Source organism: Sapajus apella, unplaced genomic scaffold (assembly GCF_009761245.1).
Source record: "Sapajus apella isolate SASKATOON/1434 unplaced genomic scaffold, GSC_monkey_1.0 scaffold115, whole genome shotgun sequence".
NCBI lineage: Eukaryota > Metazoa > Chordata > Mammalia > Primates > Cebidae > Sapajus > Sapajus apella.
In genome coordinates, this window is record NW_022437055.1 from 1,036,551 (window position 1) to 1,059,206 (window position 22,656).

General features: G+C 38.1%; 1 protein-coding gene across 3 annotated transcripts in view; it reads left to right on the top strand.

Annotated features, from left to right (window-relative positions):
• The window catches only part of SLC25A14 (solute carrier family 25 member 14), a 40,213-nt gene that overhangs the window by 10,583 nt on the left and 6,974 nt on the right, over positions 1-22,656 (top strand). For all 3 annotated transcript variants that reach the window (XM_032260192.1, XM_032260193.1, XM_032260194.1), the window contains 4 exons: positions 564-649; positions 8,624-8,719; positions 14,833-14,957; positions 15,751-15,886. In XM_032260192.1, coding sequence (XP_032116083.1) covers positions 564-649; positions 8,624-8,719; positions 14,833-14,957; positions 15,751-15,886 — 443 coding nt within the window. The remainder of the gene's footprint in view (positions 1-563; positions 650-8,623; positions 8,720-14,832; positions 14,958-15,750; positions 15,887-22,656) is intronic.

The following is a 22,656-nucleotide window of genomic DNA, read 5'->3' on the forward strand; positions in this document are numbered from 1 at the left end:
CTGTGGTTTCTTTATTCTTTTTTCTCACTGAGGAGATTTAGTTCTAAATGATTGCTTTTTCATATTTGACTATGAAAGCCTGTAAATTAACAGAGGCTAGGAGAGATCTCAGGCCTATCGAAATTAATATTCAGATAAGTTTTTGTATTAGACCTAAGATTTTCTCTTTTAACATTCAGTTCCCGAATGTTTAGACTTGATGATTACCCAGAAAAAGACTTTAAAATCATGTTCTTCAGATGTTTGAAAAAGTTGAAGGCGAAATACTACCTTTCGAATTTGTGTGTGAAATATTGTTAGGTAGAAGAACAGGATGTGTTCCAGTGTCCTTTAGACATAATGATTTTTTTGGAAATGATTTATATTTTATAATTTTTAATATATTTTAGCACTGTTTTGAGATCTAGAAATATTTGAGTTTCTTTATTTTCCTAAGCTTTATGGTTCATTTTTAAAGTCATCTCTCTAACCAAGTTTCCCTTCCTCTAGTAGGTCAGTACTGTGTTCTCAGAAACTGGTACCCTAATACAAGCAGACCTTTCTTTTTCTTTTCCTTTTTACAGATGAAACTCTTTTAATTAATATGATCTGTGGGGTAGTGTCAGGAGTGATATCTTCTACTATAGCCAATCCTACTGATGTTCTAAAGGTAAGAGAGATACAGTGTGATTTGAAAAGAGCATAAGCTTTGAGTCAGATTTGGGTTCAGATTCCCACTCTGTCACTTGCCAGCTATAGAATCTTGGGCAAATCAGTTAACTGCATTAAGCCTCAATTTCATCATTTGAAAAATGAAGATAATACACTGTTTATAACAGAGTTGTAAAGGTTTAGCGATAATATATATATGTATAAACTGCCTATCATTGTACTTAGTGTAGTAGATGCTCAATAAATGGCAGTCAATTTATTATGATATGAATTAATCCACTGGTCTTCACACTGAGGTATGCAAGGCCCTATAGGTTTTTTACAAGGGCTGTGCAGTTTTATAGGAATCAATTTCCAGATCTCTTACATCCATTTGTACTCCATCCTAAAACTGGTCCGAGAATAAATCTGTGTTTATAATAGACCTTACTCAATTTTACAAAAGAAAGACATGTCCCCAAAAAGTCTGTTGAGCTGTGGTATAACCTGGGATGCCAAACAGGCATAAATTGAAATACAGTTTTTGGAGAAGCCTACTTTAATAACTAATTTGGGTACCTTAAGTCTGTAATGCCTCTGTCTTTCCCTGTCTTATTAATATTTCTATTAAGGGTGAGACTTTACATTATAAATGATACATTTTGGCCTGTATGGGGATATTCTGAATTCAGAACCAGAATAGTATAGGTTGGCAGTGCTGATTTGTTAAGAGTGTAATTGGATTTCTTTAAGATTTTATCAAATCAAAGACTGAAACATTGATTTTAATGTCAATTTTCATCTTTATTTCATAAAATGGTAAATATTTTCTACTTATTTAAACTTATGATTAATTAAAAGCACTAAATATAGAATTAAAATATATGAGGGGAACCCAAAGTTTTAAAAAATTGTTTTAAAATTATTTTAAGGGAATTGTGAGAAAAAAGTCAGAGGACACATGCCTTTTAAAATTTGACCACTAGTAAAACCACAAGTGGCTAGGTTAGTGAAGGAGAGATCTGTTTATTGCAATTCAGAGAGGGGTTTGAGAACTGAGAGAGAGAGACTTGAAAAACAATACACATGAAATAAACCACTGGTGGTTGATGGATAAAAATATGAGATAGTCTTTCTGGACTAAAATGATGGTAATTTACAGAATTTTTATAGCATTTTAGATTTACAGAACAAGTTTTTTTTCAACTTTTATTTTAGATTCAGGGAGTACATGTGCAGGTTTATTACATGGGTATATTGTATGACGTTGATGTTTGGGATACAAATGATCCCATCACCCAGATAGTGAGCACGGTACCCAACAGTTTTCAACCCTTGTCCACCTCCGTCTTTCTCCCCTCTCTTATTTCCTGGTGTCTGTTGTTGACATCTTTGTCCATGAGTATGCAATGTTTAGCTCCCACTTATAAGTGGGAACATACTATATTTGGTTTTCTATTCCTGCATTAATTCACTTAGGATAATGGCCTCCAGCTCAATCCATGTTGCTGCAAAGGACATGATTTTGTTCTCTTTTATGACGCATAGTATTCCATGGTGTATATATACCACACTTTCTTTATCCAATCCGCTGTTGGTGGGCACCTAGGTTGATTCCATGTCATTGCTATTGTGAAGAGTGCTGTGATGAACATAGGAGTGTATGTGTCTTTTCGGTAGAATGATTTATTTTCTGTTGGATGTATACCCAGTAATGGGATTGCTGGGTTGAAGGGTAGTTCTGTTTTAAGTTCCTTGAGAAGTCTCCAAACTGCTTTCCAAAGTGACTGAACTAATTTACATTCCCACCAACAGTGTCTAAGCATTCCCTTTTCTCTGCAGCCTTGCCAGCATCTGTTGTTTTTACTTTTAAACAATAGCCATTCTGACTGGTGTGAGATGGTATCTCATTGTCATTTTGATTTGCATTTCTCTGGTGATTAGTGATACTTTGCATCTTTTCATGTTTGTTGGCTGCTTGTATGTCTTCTTTTAAGAAGTGCAGCAAACTGACACAAGAACAGAAAATCAAACACCGCATGTTCTCACTCATAGGCGGGTGTTGAACAATGAGAACACATGGACACAGGGAGGGGAGCATCACACACTGGGGTCTGGGGTGGGGGGAACTAGAGGAGGGACGGCAGGGTGTGGGGAGTTGGGGAGGGATAACATGGGGAGAAATGCCAGATATAGGTGATGGGGAGGAAGGCAGCAAACCACACTGCCATGTATGTACCTATGCAACAATCTTGCATGTTCTTCACATGTACCCCAAAACCTAAAATGCAATAAAATATATATATATATATATATGAAATGTCCATGTCTTTTGCCTACTTTTTAATGGTGTTAATTGGTTTTTGCTTGTTTAATTAAATTCCTTATAGATGCTAGATGCCAGATTTTCATCAGATGCTTAGTTTGTGAATATTTTCTCCTATTTTGTAGGTTGTCTGTTTACTCTGTTGGTAGTTTCTTTTGCTGTGAAGAAGCTTTTTAGTTTAATCAGGTCCCACTTGTCAATTTTTTGTTTTGTTGCAATTACTTTTGAGGACTTAGTCATAAATTCTTTCCCAAGGCCAATGTCCAGAATGGTGTTTACTAGGTTTTCTTTTAGGATTCTTAGGATTTTAGGTCTTACCTTTAAATCTTTAATCTGTCTTGAGTTAATTTTTGTATATGGTGAAAGGTAGGGGCCTAGTTTTATTCGTTAGCTAGTATAGCTAGTGCGCTATCCCAGCATCATTTATTGAATAGGGAGACCTTTCCCCACTGCTTATTTTTGTTCACTTAGAACAAGTATTTATGAAGAGAATTTAATTGAAGAGGGCCTTGTTCCTCTTACTCTCAGCAGACAACCGCACCTCCTATAAACCTCCTATAAACCGCCTGGCCTTACACCTCTCAATTTCGTGTCCTTTCTACCTTTCACATGTAAACTTACATCTATACCCATCTTTACCGTGTTCTTACTGTAGTGGTTTTTCAGACCAGACCAGTATTACCTGGGAACTTGTTAGATATGCAAATCATCAGGCCCTACCCCACACCTACTGAATCAGAAAGGGTAGGATGGGACCCAGCAGTCTGGTTTGACAAGACTTTCAAGTGATTTTGATACATGCTCAAGTTAAAAAAAAACACCCTGATTTTACTCTGCTTTTATTCACTTCCATTTCATCAGGGACCTTTCTCTATCATTTGTCCTTTTTCCTCTTCAGCATCTTCCTCTTTCCTGGTTATCTGCTCTCAAATGATAAATATGGTCAAGTCTCTCTATCCTAAAATATTTTCTTGATCCTCTGACCTCCTTAAAACACCATGCTATCTCTTTTCTTCCCTTCTCATCCAGATTTTACAAAAGAGTAATCTGTACATTCCATTCCCTCCATAACCTTCTGTAATCACTTCTGCTACTTGATTGAAATTACTCTCCCCAGGGTCAACAGTAATGTCCACATTATCCAATCCAGTGGACATTTTAGTTCTCATCTTACTTAACCTATTTTGACTAATTCCTTCTACTTGAAGTTCTTTTTTGGTTTTGTTACCACACTATTTAGATTCTTCTTCTAGGTTTCCTATTCCTTGGTTTCGTTTGTGGGCTTCCTTTTTATGCATATACCTTAAATCTTTTTCTTCTCCCACCTAGGTTCCATCTTTAGCTCTTTTCTCCTCTTCAGTCTCTCCCTGTTGGCCGTTTTCATTCTTAGTACTTTAGTTCTCACTGTATCAGTTAAGTTATAGGCTAAGCTACTGTCACAAAGAAACTCAAAAATATAAGGTCTCCATATACAAGTATTTCTCTCAGGTAACCATTTAGAGGACTACAGTCAGTGCTGGTAAGGCAGCACTACTTCATGCAGTCATCCAGGATCCAGGTTTCTTTATTTTTGTTGCACTGACATCTCCTAGGGCAGGGATTGGCAAACTACTGTCTGTGGGCCAAATCTGGCCCACTCCCTGTTGTAAATAAAGTTTTATTGGAACACAGCCACCCCATTTTATTTATTGCCTATGGTTGCTTTTGTGCTTCAGTGGCAGAGCTGAATAGTCACAACAGAGGTCATAAGACCTGCAAAGCCTAATGTATTTACGTCTGGACCCTTACAGAAGACGTTGGTTGACCCCTGTCCTCTGGTATTATTTTAATCTGTATAGTTGAAGTTGGACCACCATCAAACCTCCATTCCAGCCCGTGGGAAGAGAGTCGAGGGAAAGCAGTTTCCTTTTGATTTGTTAAAAATAAAAGCAGGAAAAATTTTAAACTTTATTGTATACAATAAGAGAAAGTACAGATCTCAATCCGGGGTACTTTAAACCAGGTGGTAACAAGCTTATCTTACAGCAGTTTATAAAGTAGAAGGGCAGAAACATTTTGACCTTTTTTGTGATTGGCTGTTATAAATGATCTTTCTTTTAAAGGCAAACAGCTGTTTAAAGTGATTGTCTGTAGTTATTGGTTTCATTTCACTGAAGAATTCTGACAAACATGTAAAGGTTATGTTTTATGTTTATGATTAGAGATAGCAGTTACGAGGAAATTGGGATGACTTCAGTTTCGGTTACCTGATGATGGGTGGCTGGCCTTGGGGTATATCTCAATTGTTTTCTCCATTTTTGTCTTTAACAGTTTAAATCTTTAAATATGTAGTTTTTCATAAACAATTTCGAACATATGAGTGAGTAGAAAATAACATAGTGCAGTGAATGTCTTTGTACACCGAGGTAGCTAAAATTTTGCTACGCTTGCTTTTTTTATTCCCTTTTTCTGAATTATTTTAAGGCACATTCCAGACATTGTTGTTCCCCCCCCCATAAACTTCAATGTGTATCTCATAAAAGGAATATTTTCCTACATAACCATGGTGCCATTGTTACATTCCTTTATAACCACAATGCTATTGTTACATTTAACAAAACTAACATTAATTCATTAGTAACATCTAATAATCTGTGTTTACATTTCCAGACTGTCTTAAATATTTTACAGTTGATTTGTTTAACTTGGGCCCCAAAGCCTATGCATTATATTTAGTAGTTATGTTTCTTAAGTCCCTTTTATTCTAGAGTACCCCTCTCCTGTCCATGTACCTTTTATTTATTTGCTTTTTGCCATTAACTTGCCAAATAAATGGGATCTAAATTCTAAAGCTCTCCTTTAGAATTTCCAAGTTCTGGATTTGTGTTTTTGCTTCCTTGTGATGTCATTTAACTTGTTCCTCTAAATCTTCTATCTCTATAAAAGGAAGGTTTCTGTAAAGGTCATACCTAGTCATGTGAGCAGGCACACATTGTTTGGCTGTCCCAATATAAGGATGTTAAGATTGATCAGTGAGTTCAGGCGTGACAGCCCAATTTCTCCTTTGTAGTTTCCTGTCAATCCTTCATCTAATGGTTTCTTCCATTGGTGACCATTATCTGAATCAATTACTTCATTTAAGGTCACAAAATGGTGATTTTTTAATTCCATCATTCCATCCATGTTTCTTAGCTAGAATTCTTCTGCAAGGACAACTTTATTTTATTTTATTTTTTCCTTTTTTTTCTTTTTCCTGAGATGGAAGGAAGCCAACAACTTTTTTTTTTTGAGATGGAGCCTCACTCTGTCACCCAGGCTGGAATGCAATGTCATGATCTCAGCTCACTGTAACCTCCAGCTCCCAGATTCAAGCAATTCTCCTGCCTTAGCCTCCCTGGTAGCTGGGATTACAGGTACACACCACCATGTCCAGCTAATTTTTGTATTTTTAGTAGAGTTGGGGTTTTGCCATGTTGACCAGTCTAGTCTTGAACTACCGAGCTCAGGTGATCTACCCACCTTGGCCTCCCAAAGTGCTGGGATTATAGGCATGAGCCACTGCGCCCTGCCAAGGACAACTTTTTCTCATTTAGTAGGGCTGTTTGGCTATTCTGAAATACAGGCAATTTTCTTCTAAGGAAGACACTAGGAAGTTTCAACCATTATTTCTGTTCATGTCCCATTCTAAAGGACTTAGTTCCATGGCTATATCTAGCTTCAAGAAAGGCTGGGAAATGGAGTCTCTAACTGAGGGACCATGTTCCCACTAAAACTCTAGTTATTGAAGAAGGAGAGAGTAGATTTTGGGAGACAACTAATAATGTACCACGTTACCCAGACCTACTGGGTCATCTAAACTAGACACCTAGATCATCTTTGATTCTTCTGTATCTTTGCTTCCTTCTAGTATTGGATTCAGTATCAAGTTTGTTAATTTTGCCTCATCTGTATTTCTCAACTTTGTCCTTTCCCCACCATTCTTGTTGTAGGGCTTCATCTCAGAGCCTCCTAACTTGTCCCTTCACTCTAGTGTGTACTCTACTCCCTCAACCCATCGCCAGACTGAAGCTAGAGTGATCTATCTAAATCCATATCTGATCTACTATGTATTGCTTCTTTGCCTTTGCTCATGTAACACTTTCTTCCTGGAATATCTCTCATTTTCCTGGTGAATTTGTCCTTCAAGACCAGGCTCATACACAGGGCCAGGACTAGGGCAAAACAAGTAAGACAGTCCACTTTGATGCAGAATGTGAGAAGGTACCACAAAACTCAGTAATCAATATAAACAACATTTGTATGTAGTATTTTTAAACTATAAAAATTAATGCAAAAAATTCATAATGAACGAAATACCAAAATTTCATATAACTCATCTCATTTACCTCACCCTAATCCTGGCCCTGTTGGGTCCTAGCTTTAGTTAAACTTGATATTTGATTGATCATGGCTTTTTGTGGATTAATTTTGGTTAAAAAATATCATATTGAGACATCATTTATCTTGATTACTGAGGTTTTCTTCTACTCCCTTACATTTCATGCCTAAGAAAAGTACTTCACTTGCCTCACGCTAGTTCCAGTGTTGCTCAGGAATCACCTCCTTAAAGAAGTATTCTACTTACCATAGTGTATTAGTAGTTTTGATTTGTCTTTGTGATAGTTTGTATCTCAGTTTAATGGGTTTAGGTTTTTAAAATATTTCAGAACTCTTAATAGAACAGTTAACTTTTTGCATAAAAGCAGGTTGCCGTTTCATGACTTACCAAAGACATTTGTTGAAACCTAGAATGGTCATAAAAATCAAGCCTACATTTGGGCCACTAGTATTTAGTGACTGATTACTAGGATTGTATGTGTGCAGAGTCTGTGGGAAACTTACCAAACCTTTTACGTGGCCATTTAATGCTATCTTTTCTTTCCTTGCAGCTCTCAAAGGCCGCTTGGTAGAATATAATATCATGCTTTTATAAATAGAACTCAACTTAAGGTCTCATAAACATAAAATTATATTTTAAAAACTTTTCCTTTTTGTAATTATGTAAGCAATGCATGTTTAATGTAGAAAAATGTGGAAGGCAGAAAAAATCCAGAAGAGAGAAATGCTTACTTGTAGCCTCATCACTCAGATATAAGCCACTGTCAGTATTTGGTTTTATATGTTCATCTTGTCTCTTTGCTGTGCTTATGGATATTTGTAAGTTTACATGTTTTTAATAAAAATAATATGGTACTTTGCAATCTTTTCTTTCTGGTTAGCAATTAAGTTTTGATGTCTTTCAGTGTCAGCAAATACCATCCTACAACAAAATTTTATAGTTCCATTAAATAAATGTGTAACCAATCTGTGTAGTTGTTGCTTTGGATATTGTTTCTCATTTTTCACTAAATGAATCATTTTTTTTACTCTTGTTAAGTACTTTTTCTTTATTTTCCCCAAATTTTCTTCTAGCTCCAGAAATAATAGACTTAGTGCGAGGAATGTGGGGCCGATGAAAATCATCTTTATAAAATACACTTTGACACAAAGTATATTCTTTTTCTACACAGTTTAAGTATTTTCATCATAATAGCAGATATTTTTCTGGGATTCCCAAATACTGTTTTATAAATTTTAGATGAATTTAAAATGAATTCAGCATTTTGGTTCTCTGTGATAAAATAAAATGTTCACCTCTTTTTGTTTTAGATTCGAATGCAGGCTCAAGGCAGCTTGTTCCAAGGGAGCATGATTGGAAGCTTTATCGACATATACCAACAAGAAGGCACCAGAGGTCTGTGGAGGGTAAGTACTCTTTTCCTGGGATTATTCTACACTCCCAGTTCCTACAATTTGCAAAGAATACTTTTTTTATATAAAGCCATAAAATCGTGAATTATAATCCAAAAACTAAAGTAAGAAACTCCTCATCTCCTTTGAAAGGCCCAAAACTTATCATTGGCCTTTTATTTCTGCATGATATTTGGGGATTGTGTAGGTGGGGAAAGTAATTGCATTATATGAGATGGCCTTTTGATCTAGTTCACAGTGAATGTAGTTGTTCTGTACTAATACGACCTGTGTCTTTTTTTTTTTTTTTTTTTTTGAGACGGAGTCTTGCTCTGTTGCCAGGTTGGGGTGCAGTGGCATGATCTGGCTCACTGCAACCTCTGTCTCCCAGGTTCAAGTGATTCCCCTGCCTCAGCCTCCTGAGTAGCTGGGACTACAGGTGCAAGCCACCATGCCCAGCCAATGTTTTGTATTTTAGGAGAGACGGGGTTTCACCATGACCAGGATGGTCTTGATCTCCTGACCTCGTGATTCGCCTACCTCGGCCTTCCAAAGTGCTGGGATTACAGGTGTGAGCCACTGCGCCCGGCCCCGATGTGTGTCTTTATAATGCTTAGGTTCAAAACCTGTTAACAGCTGAATGTGGTGGCACATACCTGTCATCCCAGCACTTTGGGAGGTCAAGGCAGATGGATCATTGAGGTCAGGAGTTCGAGACCAGCCTGGCTAACATGGTAAAACCCTGTCTCTACTAAAAATAGAAAAATTAGCTGGGTGTGGCGGCGCAAGCCTGTAGTCCGAGCTACTCAGGAGGCTGAGGCAGGAGAATTGCTTGAACCCTGGAGGTAGAGGTTGCAGTATGCTGAGATCATGCCACTACACTCCAGTCTGGGTGACAGGGCGAGACTCCATCTAAAAAAAAAAAAAAAAACAAACTGCTATCTTAAACAATTTTTTAACCTAGAAAGTGTAACATGTACTGTAAAATATTGAGAAAATATAGAAAGTAAAAAGAAAAAAAATCCAGTAGTCCCACTGCCTAGAGATAATCTCTGTTAAACATTTTGTCATGTTATCTTTCAGTCTTCTGTTTATACTTTGCTTTTTGGTTGTCATTGGTGCTATAACTTTTTAATCCTTAAGTGTTATAATATTAATAAGATTATTAGTAGAATATGCAGAGAGAGTGGAATGGGAAATCTGTTAGTATGCTTTTAAATAAAAATGAGAGCTTTGCTATTTTTCTTCCTTTATAATTTTTCATAGCATAAAAAATTTCAAGCTTAAGGAAAAATGGAAAGAATAGAACTATGAAATACATATCCATGAGCTGGATTTGAAGACTGTTAAAGTTTGGTTGTATTTGCTTTATCTGTTTACATGTATACATTTCTCTCTCTCTCTCTCTCTCTCTGTCTCTCTCTCTCTCTCTCTCTCTCTCTCTTTAACTATGCTAAATGAAAGTAGGTTGCAGACATCATGGCACTCAACTAAATACTTCATTATGCGTCTCCTTAGAATAAGGATATTCTACCCAATAACAATACCATTATCGTATCTAAGAAAATGAACAAGTCCGTAATACCTAATATCTAGCCCATATTAAAATTTCCTGTTAATGTGACCAGGCTTATTTCCTTCCTTCCTTCCTTCCTTCCTTCCTTCCTTCCTTCCTTCCTTCCTCCCTTCCTCCCTTCCTCCCTTCCTCCCTTCCTCCCTTCCTCCCTTCCTCCCTTCCTCCCTTCCTTCCGTCCATCTGCCTGTCCATCCTTTCTCTCTCTTTTCTCTTTTTCTCCTCCCCTTCCTCCCCTCCGTTTTGAGGCAGGGTTTTGCTTTGTTGCCTAGGTTGGTCTTGATCTTCTGGCTTCAGGTGATCCTCTGGCCTTAGCCTCCCAATGTGTTGAGCTTATGGATGTGAGCTACCATGGCTGGCCAGGCTAGTTTTCTTATAAAATATTTCCTCATGGTGTTTATCTTGTTTATCTTTTGTATTTCCTATAAACTGTAAGTAGGGTCCATTAGCTTGATTAGATTCATGTTAAACATTTTTGGTAAGGGTGCTTCATAGGTGAAGCTGTGTATTTGATACTGCATCACAGCAAGAGGCACATAATATTACATTGTCTCATGATTAGTGGTGCGAAGTTTGATTCCTTGGTAAGATGATATCTACCATATCTCGCCATTGTAAAAGAAAGTTTTTTTTCCCTCCTTTGCAATTAGCAAGTAATCTGGGGGGTGATAAAATTCTAGTAACATGCATATATCCTAATATCTAATCACCTTTCATCTAACTAATGGTCTTTGCATCCATTAATGATCCTTGAGGTTTGCTTTTTGGTAACAGCAGGGTACACTTTCGTGATATGTCTAATTTAAAGCCAGAAAAATAGAACTAACTAGAACTTTTTTACAAACTGATGACAAGGAACAAACACAGAGGAATAAATAGAATTGGAGATTTTTTCACAGGAGTATGGCTACTGTGTTTTTTATTGTAATAAATAGTAGCCATAGAATTTACCATCTTAACCGTTTTTGATGGTTCAGTAGTGTTACGTACATTCACATTGTTGTACAACCAGTCTCCATAACTTTAGGTTTTGTAAAACTGAAACTGTACTCATTAAACAACCCCCCATTTCTCCTTCCCCTAGCCCCTGGCAACCCCCATTCTATTTTCTGGACCGCTATGAATTTGACTAATATAGGTACCTCATGTAAGTGGAATCATACGATGTTTATCTTTTTGTGACTGGCTGAATTTACTTAGCATAATGTTCTCAAGGTTTATCCATGTGATAGCATGTGTCAGAATTTCCTTCCTTTTTAAGGCTGAATAATATTCCATCATATGTATATACCACATTTTGTTTATCCATTCAACCATTGACATTTGAATGGTTTCTGCCTTTTGCCTGTTGTGAATAACACTACTGTGTAAATGGGTGTGCAAATATCTTTTTTAGACCCCGCTTTTAATTCTTTTGGTTATATAGCCAAAGTGGAATTGCTGGATTGTATGGTAAATCTATGTTTATTTTTTGAGAAACTGAACATAACTGTTTTTATGATCCAGGCTACTTACATGATCTAGGCACCTAACATGAAGAGGCAAAGTACATTGTTTAATGTATTCTTCTGAGACAGACATGTTTTATTTGCATGTTTAAAATATAGGAATTATTTTTTCATTTCAATAAGAAAATACATTTGCATTTTGCTTCAAACATATGCTCATCTTAGTCTGTTTTATTTTCCTGCTCTGATTGTAACATGGGTACTGAAATCATTTTACTTTCTTCCTAACTTCATTGTAAGAAAAAATAGCACGAGTACAATAACAAAGCATAACTGGCGCTTACCACAGAGTTGGAGAGAGAGTAGTGTGGTGGAGACTGTGGTCCTGGAGAGCACAGTCCCCGTTGAAAGAGGACAGCCATTCCTTAGCTCCAGCCCATTGCTGCCATGTGTTGATGGTGAGCCCAGTGTGGTCAGATTTTCTGGCCTTTCAAGAGAAGCTGGAAATCTGCATTTCTGTGTGAAATACCCTGATTTTTACACATTAACAGCCAATTTAGTCTTTTGGAAACACTGTGGGCCACTCAAAACATGTCTATAGCCTGACTTTGGTCTGTGGGCTCCAGTTTGGGGCTTTACTGTTCACCAAATCAGTCTTCTGTGAAGGGCACCCTCTTTATGAGAAGCAGGTTGAAGAGCCAGCAAGGAAGGCACTCTTCGGCTAGCCAGCCGTATCAGTCAAGCATCTTGGCACGGCTATGTCATTTCCACTTCATTTTTTTTTTTTTAAGTGAAAGCGAACTTATTAAGAAAGTAAAGGAATGAAGAATGGCTACTCCGTAGGCAGAGCAGCCCCACTTTATAAATTGAGTTTGGGAACTTAGAGATGATTGAAAACTTTTTAATATAGTAGTTATCCCAGAAAGCATATGTCCCCATAGTATGTTATTTTCAATTTTAAGTGACACCTAACACAATTATAAAAGTAAAACATTCATTGTGAACATGTAAGAAGAAATAGATAGGCATAAAAATGAAAATTAACATCTCTTACTCTAATACCAGAGGAAAAAATATTTTGATGTATTTCATTATAATCCTTTCTAAGAATTCGGCATGTGTGTGTATACCTTTTCCCCTGAAGATGGAATAATACTATATATAATTTTATGCCTTGCTTTATTTAACATGATAGCATAAGCATTTTCTTGTGTCATTAATATTCTTCAAAAATGTGACTTTTAATGCTCTAGCAACCCTGTGTTGTAATGTGGGTTGTGACAGGAGCATCGTGCTAGTGAGTGAAACACTGGTAATGTTACCACAGCAGGACATGTAAGCGAAAGACCACTTTCCCTTGGCTTTTCCTCTTGCTTCTTCATACCTTTGCTGTCACTCTAGTGTTTGTCCTTTCTGCATATCTGAAAATTCTGTGAATTAAACTTGGAAGCTCTCTTCTCCCACTGATTTTTGCTTCATGATTTTATTTATAAACAGCTTTATTGGGATAATTCACATCTTATAATGATAATTCCCAGTATTTCTTTATTGGGATAATTCACATGAAATTCACTGTCTTTAAAGAACACAATTTGTTTTTAGTGTATTCATAAATTTGTGCAGCCATTACCACTGTCTAAGTTTAGAACATTTTCATTACCAGACAGAAACCCTTACCCTTTACTCGTCACTTCTCATTTCCCCCAGCCCTCCTAGCTGTAAACAACTCCTAATACTCTACTTTCTGTCTCTATAGATTTGCCTGTTCTAGGTATTTCATGTAAATGGAATCAGGCAATATGTAGACTTTTGTGACTGGCTTCTTCCATTTAGCGTACTGATTTTAAGGTTCATCTATGTTGCAGCATGTATCAGTATTTTATTCTTTTTTTATGTCTGAGTATTAATCCCACCGTGTGGATATACCACACTGTGTTTATCCCTTCATCAGTTAATGAACAGTTGGGTTCTTTGTACATTTTGGCTATTATGAATAATGCCACTATGAACGTTTCTGTATACATTTTGGTATGAACATATATTTTCAGTTCTCCTGGGTATATACCTAGGTGTAGTATTGCTCGCTCATATGGTAATCTGTGTTTAACTTTTTGAGGAAATGCCAAATTGTTTTCCACAGTGGCTGCCCCATTTTAAATCCCCACTGACAGTGTATAAGGGTTTTAATTTCTTCACATCCTCACCAACAGTTACACTTTTACTTTTTTTATCTTTGAGGCAGGATCTTGCCATGTCACCTAAGGAGGAATGCAGTGGTGCAATCATGGCTCACTGCAGCCTCAACCTCCCAGGCTCAGATGATCCTCCCACCTCAGCATCTTAAGTAGCTGCGACTACAGGCACATGCCACCATGCCTGGCTAATTTAAAAACATTTTTAAGAGATAGAGTCTTACTGTGTTTCCCAGGTTTGTCTAGAACCCCTGCTCAAGTGATCCTCCTGCCTCAGCCTCCAAAAGTGCTGGGATTACAGGCATGAGCCATGGCACCTGGCCTTCTTTTACTTAAAAGAAAAATCATTATAGCCATCCTAGTAGGCGTGAAGTAGTACGTCCTTATGGTTTTGATTTGCATTTCCCTAGTGAGTAATGATGTTTAGCATCTTTTCATGTGCTTATTGGCCATTTGTGTATCTTTTTTGAAGGAAATATCTTCAGGTCTTTTGGCCATTTTAAAATTGGATTGTTTGCCTTTTTTGTTGTAAGAGTTCTTTATATATTCTGGACGCTAGTCCCTTATCAGATATGTGATTGGCAGATGGTTTTTTCCATCGCGTGTGTTGACTCTTCAGTTTCTTGGTGGTGTCTTTTCAGTCACAAAAGTTTTTAATTGTGATGAAGTCCAACTGATATTTTTTTTCTTTTGTCTCTTGTGCTTTGGTTGTCATATCAATTATTTTATTTTTAGCATAGCAAATGAATTGGAAAATTATAAATGTTCCATTATTAGTCATTGATTTGAAGAGTGACCTCTGTACTTCAGCCTTGTATTTTTCTGTTGCTTTTCAACTCCTGACCTATTTTGTTCACTCTAAGACATCATTCCCTTTGTATTTCCTTGGTGCCTAATGTCACTTGTGTTTCATAGGGTGTGGTTCCAACTGCTCAGCGTGCTGCCATCGTTGTGGGAGTAGAGCTGCCAGTCTATGATATTACTAAGAAGCACTTAATATTGTCAGGAATGATGGGAGACACCATTTTGACTCATTTCGTGTAAGTAGGACGGGATGTGCTCATTTCATTTCCAGCATTTTGAGCATAAAAAGCCTCTTTTACTGAAATCCTCAGGTGGAATTCAATAACTGGTACGTATGGTCTAAATACCCTTGTCTCTCCTATTATCAGAACTTCAAGCCTTGTGAACACTTAATACTTCACAGAAATCCTAGGTGCTATGGGGGCTTGGGTACTTGGGAACATTGTCTAATACAGCAGCCTATCAGAGGCCTATTTGATTTATATTTAGCCATACACAGCCTCTATATCTAATAAGCACATCTATTATTTGCTTTGGTTAATTTTGTTTGAGAAAGCAAACTTTTCTCAATGGGAATCAGAAAAAAAAGGTAAAATTTTATAAGGTCTGTGAAACTAAAGCACAGTTTTTTGGTTAAAGACTGTTGATAATCTCATTTTACATTTTCTTTGTCTTGCAAACTTTGTGTTATTTTGTTACTCAAATGCATTTGGCATATGATGCTGTGGTTTGAAAAATTAATGTAACTAATAGATGGCACATGACACTTTCTACTTAGGAATCTTGTTAGGTTTAGAAGCTCTCCTTTAAAAAAGAGGCTGAGTTTCAGATTGAAAACTGAAGGGATGGCCGTTAAATGATGTCTTTTTAGAAAAATGTCCTTTCTCTTTAGATTCTAGTGAAAGGCCAAGTGCCAGGTCTTATTTGATGGGCCTGAGTTATTGTACAGTTTATGTTTGGCCTAATTTCTGTTTAAGTGGGCAGGGAGTAGAAGTGGGGCAATTTGCCTTCTTAAAGTTTTCCTTTTAGTTCCAGCTTTACGTGTGGTTTGGCTGGGGCTCTGGCCTCCAACCCGGTTGATGTGGTGCGAACTCGCATGATGAACCAGAGGGCAATCGTGGGACATGTGGATCTCTATAAGGGCACCGTTGATGGTATTTTAAAGGTAAATACATTGTGGATTTGGGTTACAATTTGGTTTTCTTTGATGTCTTAGACCTTTCTTCAGTTCTTATTATTAGTTGCCACATACCATTTGGAAGGTGAAAGAATCATATTTTTTAGTAGCTTCTCAGTCATTCCCAGGTAGAAAAGCTGTCTCCTTAGCAATCTGCTAATTTGCAGTGGTACTTAATATAATTATTTCCATTTGAATGCTTTAGAATTCAGGATACTTGTATTAATAGTGTCATGTAGAATTATTGATAGAAAAGACAGCATATCCCCAATTTGCCTACTTCATATGACACAGAGACCCTGCAATAGAAAACCCAACACTTAAGGAAAAAAACCCTGTACTTTATTTCAGTTCAGGATGGTGCTGTTGTTCACTTTGGCTTTGAAAGTTTCTGCTGTTGTGTTTGTGGGAACTGAATAGTCTAAAAGTATTACATAATTCTTGCTGATACTATTGCTACCGAAAACAAATTGAGGCTAAAATACGATGTTGCCGTATGGTTTCTCTCCTGTTACCAGTTTTGTTTAACAACTATTATATATCAGGCACCATTTTAGTATTTATGGAGAAATTACAAATATTACAAAAGTACTGTAGGTATATAAGCAGATAATCAGTATAGCCTGATAAGTGATAAACTCTGAGTTCTCAATTTGGAAGCATTGAGGTAGGCTACCTGTAGATGGTGGCATCTTGAGTAAGTCGCATCCACTGAGTGTTTAATTGTGTGTCAGGAACTGTCCTAATGAGACTTACGTGTATTCATTCATTCAATCCTCACTGTGACCCCACGGGGTAGACACTGAAGCACTGAAAGATTAAGTAAGCTGCCTGAGGTTTCACAGCTACTAAATGGGAGAGCTGGAATTTAAACTCAGATCATTTGGCCTCAAACTGACATTCTTTACACTATGGTGCTTTCCTAATATTGGTGGCCAAGGGTTAGATTAAAAAGGATACTGAATGCTATATTGAAGTGCTTGGACTTTTTTTTAACTCATCTTGGGCACGCATTGGAATCACTTGGGGGAACTTTCTCAGCTCTCTCCTCTCTCTTAGACCAATTAACTTAACCTGGGGAGTAAGGTCCAGGTGTCAGTATTTTAAACTATATCAGGTGACTGCAATGTTCACCCAGGTTTGAAGACTACTAAGGGGATAAGCCTGGAACAGTAGTTCTTAAAAGATTAACATGCATCAGAATCACCTGGAGGGCTTGTTAAACTGCAGTTCACTTGGACCCATCTCCGGATTCTGATTTAGTAAGTATGGAGTGGGGCCTGGAAATTTGCGTTTTTAACAAATTCCCAGGAAATACTGATGCTGCTAGTCTGGAGACCACACTTTGAGAATCACTGACCTACAGTTAGGGAAGGTGATTAGAAGGCTCTTGTTATCTGAGAAAGAGGGGGATGAAGGCCTGAACTTGAGCAAGACATTGGAGATGTAGAAGGTGGGACAGAGTTAAGAATGATTTAGTTGATAGAGTCAACAGGATTTGGTTGACTGGATGTGGAGAGGTGTGGGAGAAAGGAGGTGTCAAAGATAACCTGGGTTTTTGGAGTTGGTGACCAGATGGTGACATTCATTGACAGAGACATCACAAGAAGAGAAGCAGGTCTTGTGGGAGACATCAACTCAGTTTGATGTGCATGAGAAAAATCCAGTGGATACATTTGCATATTCTAGCCCTGACTCAAGAGAGGGTTCATGGATATAGATAAACACCCATGGAGCCATTACTACACAGGTGATACATAACTGTGGAGAAAGTTGACCAAGAAGAGTAGGTAGAGGAGTTCACAACCTTTTTACCTTCCCAGCATAGTGGAGTATCATAAAATTCCTTCCCGCAAATAATGACTGACTGAGGCAGCAATTCTCAGACCCTGGAAAGTACAGTTTGGCAAAAGCCCCCATTAGTATTTCTGCATTTGGCAATCACTGGTTTAGAGGGAAGAGTACTAGGCCAAGGAAAGAACACTACAGAATACCAATTTTTAAGGTCTTGGTAAATGAGGAACCTAGGAAAGACACCAAAGGCGAGGAAACTTAGGAGACAGTAGTGTCATGGGAGCCAAAGGAGTTAATGAGTTTATTTATTTATTGTACGTTAGGTTCTGGGGTACATGTGCAGATCATGCAGGATTGTTGCATAGGTACAAACATGGCAATGTGGTTTGCTGCCTCCATCCCCCCGTCACCTACATCTGGCATTTCTCCCCATGTTATCCCTCCCCGATCTCCCCACCCCCGCTGCTGTCCCTTCCTTGACCCCGCCAACAGACCCCAGTGTATGACCCCTGTGTTCTCATTGTTCAACACCCGCCTATGAGTGAGAACATGTGGTGTTTGATTTTCTGTTCTTGTGTCAGTTTGCTGAGAATGATGGTTTCCAGATTCATCCATGTTCCTACAAAGAACAGGAACTCATCATTTTTTATGGCTGCATAGTATTCCATGGTATATATGTGCCACATTTTCCTTGTCTAGTCTATCATTGATGGACATTTGGGTTGGTTCCAGGTCTTTGCTATTGTAAACAATGCCACTATGAACATACGTGTTCATGTGTCTTTATAATAGAACAATTTATAATCCTTTGGGTATATACCCAGTAATGGGATTGCTGGTTCAAATGGAATTTCTATTTCTAGGTCCTTGAGGAATTGCCACACTGTCTTCCACAATGGTTGAACTAGTTTATACTCCCACCAACAGTGTCAAAGTGTTCCTATTTCTCCACATCCTCTCCAGCATCTGTTGTCTCCAGATTTTTTAATGATCACCATTCTAACTGGTGTGAGGTGGTATCTCAATGTGGTTTTGATTTGCATTTCTCTAATGACAAGTGATGATGAGCATCTTTTCATATGTTTGTTGGCCTCATAAATGTCTTCTTTTGAAAAGTATCTGTTTATATCTTTCACCCACTTTTGAATGGGTTTGTTTATTTTTTTTTCTTGTAATTCTGTTTTAGTTATTTGTAGATTCTGGATATTAGCCCTTTGTCAGATGGGTAGATTGCAAAAATTTTTTCCCATTCTATTGGTTGCCAGTTCACTCTAATGATTGTTTCTTTTGCTGTGCAGAGGCTCTGGAGTTTAATTAGGTTCCATTTGTCTATTTTGGCTTTTGTTGCCAATGCTTTTGGCGTTTTAGCCATGAGGTCCTTGCCTATACCTATGTCCTGCATGGCTCTGCCTAGGTTTTCTTCTAGAGTTTTTATGGTGTTAGGTCTTAATGTTTAAACCTTTAAAACATCTGGAGTTAATTTTAGTGTAAGGTGTCAGGAAGGGGTCCAGTTTCTGCTTTCTGCACATGGCTAGCCAGTTTTCCCAACACTACTTATTAAACAGGGAATCCTTTACCCATTGCTTGTTTTTGTCAGGTTTGTCAAAGATCAGATGGTTGTAGATGGTGGCCTTGCTTTCAAGGCTTCTTTTCTTTTCCACTGGTCTATATCTCTGTTTTGGTACAAGTACCAAGCTGTTTTGATTACTGTAGCCTTGTAGCATAGTTTGAAATCAGGGAGCACAATGCCTCCAGCTTTGTTCTTTTTGCTCAGGATTTTCTTGGCTATGAAGGCTCTCTTTTGGTTCCATATGAAGTTTAAGGTGGTTTTTCCAGTTCTGTGAAGAAGGTCATTGGTAGCTTGATAGGGATAGCATTGAATCTATTAATTACTTTGGGCAGTATGGCCATTTTCATGATATTGATTCTTCCTAACCATGAGCATGGAATGTTTCTCCATCTGTTTGTGTCCTCTCTTATTTCCTTGATCAGTGGTTTGTAGTTCTCCTTGAAGAGGTCCTTTACATTCTTTGTTAGTTGTATTCCTAGGAATTTTATTCACTTTGTAGCAATTGTGAATGGGAGTTTGCTCATGATTTGGCTCTCTGTTAGTCTGTTATTGGCGTATAGAAATGCTTGTGATTTTGCACATTGATTTTGTATCCTGAGACTTTGCTGAAGTTGCTCATCTGTTTAAGGAGATTTTGGGCTGAGATGATAGGGTCTTCTAAATATACAGTCATACTGTCTGCAAATAGAGACAATTTGGCTTCCTTCTTTCCTAATTGAATACCTTTTTTTTTTTTCCCTCGCCTAATTGCTCTGGCTAGAACTTCCAATACTTTATTGAATAGGAGTGGTGAGAGAGGGCATCCTTGTCTAGTGCCGGATTTTAAAGGGAATGCTTCCAGTTTTTGCCCATTCAGTATGATACTGGCTGTAGGTTTGTCATAAATAGCTTTTATTTTGAGATATGTTCCTTCGATACCTGGTTTATTGAGAGTTTTTAAGCATAAAGGGCTGTTGAATTTTGTCGACGGCCTTCTCTGCATCTATTGAGATAATCGTGTTTTTTGTCTTTGGTTCTGTTTATGTGGTGGATTATGTTTATAGACTTGCATATGTTGAACCAGCCTTGCATCCCGGGATGAAACCTACTTGATCGTGATGGATAAGCTTTTTTTTTTTTTTTTGAGACGGAGTTTCACTCATGTTACCCAGGCTGGAGTGCAATGGCGCAATCTCGGCTCACCGCAACCTCCGCCTCCTGGGTTCAGGCAATTCTCCTGCCTCAGCCTCCTGAGTAGCTGGGATTACAGGCACGCGCCACCATGCCCAGCTAATTTTTTGTATTTTTAGTAGAGACGGGGTTTCACCATGTTGACCAGGATGGTCTCGATCTCTTGACCTCGTGATCCACCCGCCTCGGCCTCCCAAAGTGCTGGGATTACAGGCTTGAGCCACCGCGCCCGGCCAGCTTTTTGATGTGCTGTTGCAATCAGTTTGCCATCATTTTATTGAATATTTTTGCATCTATCTTCATCATGGATACTGGCCTGATGAAGTTTTCTTTTTTTGTTGAGTCTCTGCCGGGTTTTGGTATCAGGATGATGTTGGTCTCATAAAACGATTTGGGAAGGATTCCCTCTTTTTGGATTGTTTGGAATAGTTTCAGAAGGAATGGTACCAGCTCCTCTTTGTATGTCTGGTAGAATTCAGTTGTGAACCTGTCTGGACCTGGACTTTTTTTGGTTGTTAGGCTATTAATTGCTGCCTCAACTTCAGCCCTTGTAATTGGTCTGTTCAAGGTTTCAGCTTCTTCCTGGTTTAGGCTTGGGAGAATGCAAGTGTCCAGGAATTTATCCGTTTTTTCCAGATTTACTGGTTTATGTGCATAGAATTGTTTATAGTAATCTCTGATGGAGGTTTGTATTTCTGAGGAATCGGTGGTGATATCCCCTTTTTCGTTTTTTATTGCATCTATTTGATTCTTCTCCCTTTTCTTTTTTATTAATCTGGCTAGCAGTCTGTCTATTTTATTGATCTTTTAAAAAAACCAGCTCCTGGATTTATTGATTTTTTTTTTTTTTGGAGACGGAGTTTCGCTCTTGTTACCCAGGCTGGAGTGCAATGGCGCAATCTCGGCTCACCGCAACCTCCGCCTCCTGGGTTCAGGCAATTCTCCTGCCTCAGCCTCCTGAGTAGCTGGGATTACAGGCACGTGCCACCATGCCCAGCTAATTTTTTGTAGTTTTAGTAGAGACGGGGTTTCACCATGTTGACCAGGATGGTCTCGATCTCTTGACCTCGTGATCCACCCGCCTCGGCCTCCCAAAGTGCTGGGATTACAGGCTTGAGCCACCGCGCCCGGCCTATTGATTTTTTTGAAGTGCTTTTTGTGTCTCTGTCTCCTTCAGTTTTGCTCTGATCTTAGTTATTTCTTGTCTTCTGCTAGCTTTTGAGTTTTTTTGATCTTGCTCCTCTAGCTCTTTCAATTTTGACAGTAAGGTGTTGATTTTAGATCTTTCCTTGTGTCTCTGGTGGGCATTTATTTCTCTAAATTTCCCTCTAGACACTGCTTTAAATGTGTCCCAGAGATTCTGGTACATTGTGTCTTTGTTCTTGTTGTTTTCAAAGAACATCTTTATTTCTGCCTTCATTTCATTGTTTATCCAGTCGACATTCAGGAGCAGGTTGTTCTGTTTCCATGAAGTTTTGTGGTTCTGAGTTAGTTTTTTAATCCTGAGTTCTAATTTGATTGCCCTGTGGTCTGAGAGACTGTTTGTTATGATTTCCGTTCTTTTGCATTTGCTGAAGAGTGATTTACTTACAATTATGTGGTCAGTTTTAGAGTAGGTGCAATGCAGTGCTGAGAAGAATGTATATTCCGTGGATTTGGGGTGGAGAGTTCTGTAGATGTCTATTAGGTCCGCTTGGTCCAGATCTCAGTTCAAGTCCTGGATATCCTTGTTAATTTTCTGTCTCATTGATCTGTCTAATATTGACAGTGGAGTGTTAAAGTCTCCCACTATAATTGTGTGGGAGTCTAAGTCTCTTTGTAGGTCATTAAGAACTTGCTTTATGTACCTAGGTGCTCCTGTATTGGGTTTGTATATATTTAGGATCGTTAGCTCTTCTTTTTGCATTGATCCTTTTACCATTATGTAATGCCCTTCTTTGTCTCTTTTGATCTTTGTTGGCTTAAAGTCTGTTTTATCAGAAACTAGGATTGCAATTCCTGCTTTTCTTTTGCTCTCCATTTGCTTGATAGATCTTCTTCCATCCCTTTATTTTGAGCCTATGTGTGTCCTTTTACGAGAGATGGGTTTCCTGAATACAGCACACTGATGGGTCTTGACTTTTTATCCAATTTTCCAGTCTTCATCTTTTGATTGGGGCATTTAGACCATTTACGTTTAAGGTTAATATTGTTATGTGTGAATTTGATCCTGCCATTTTGATGC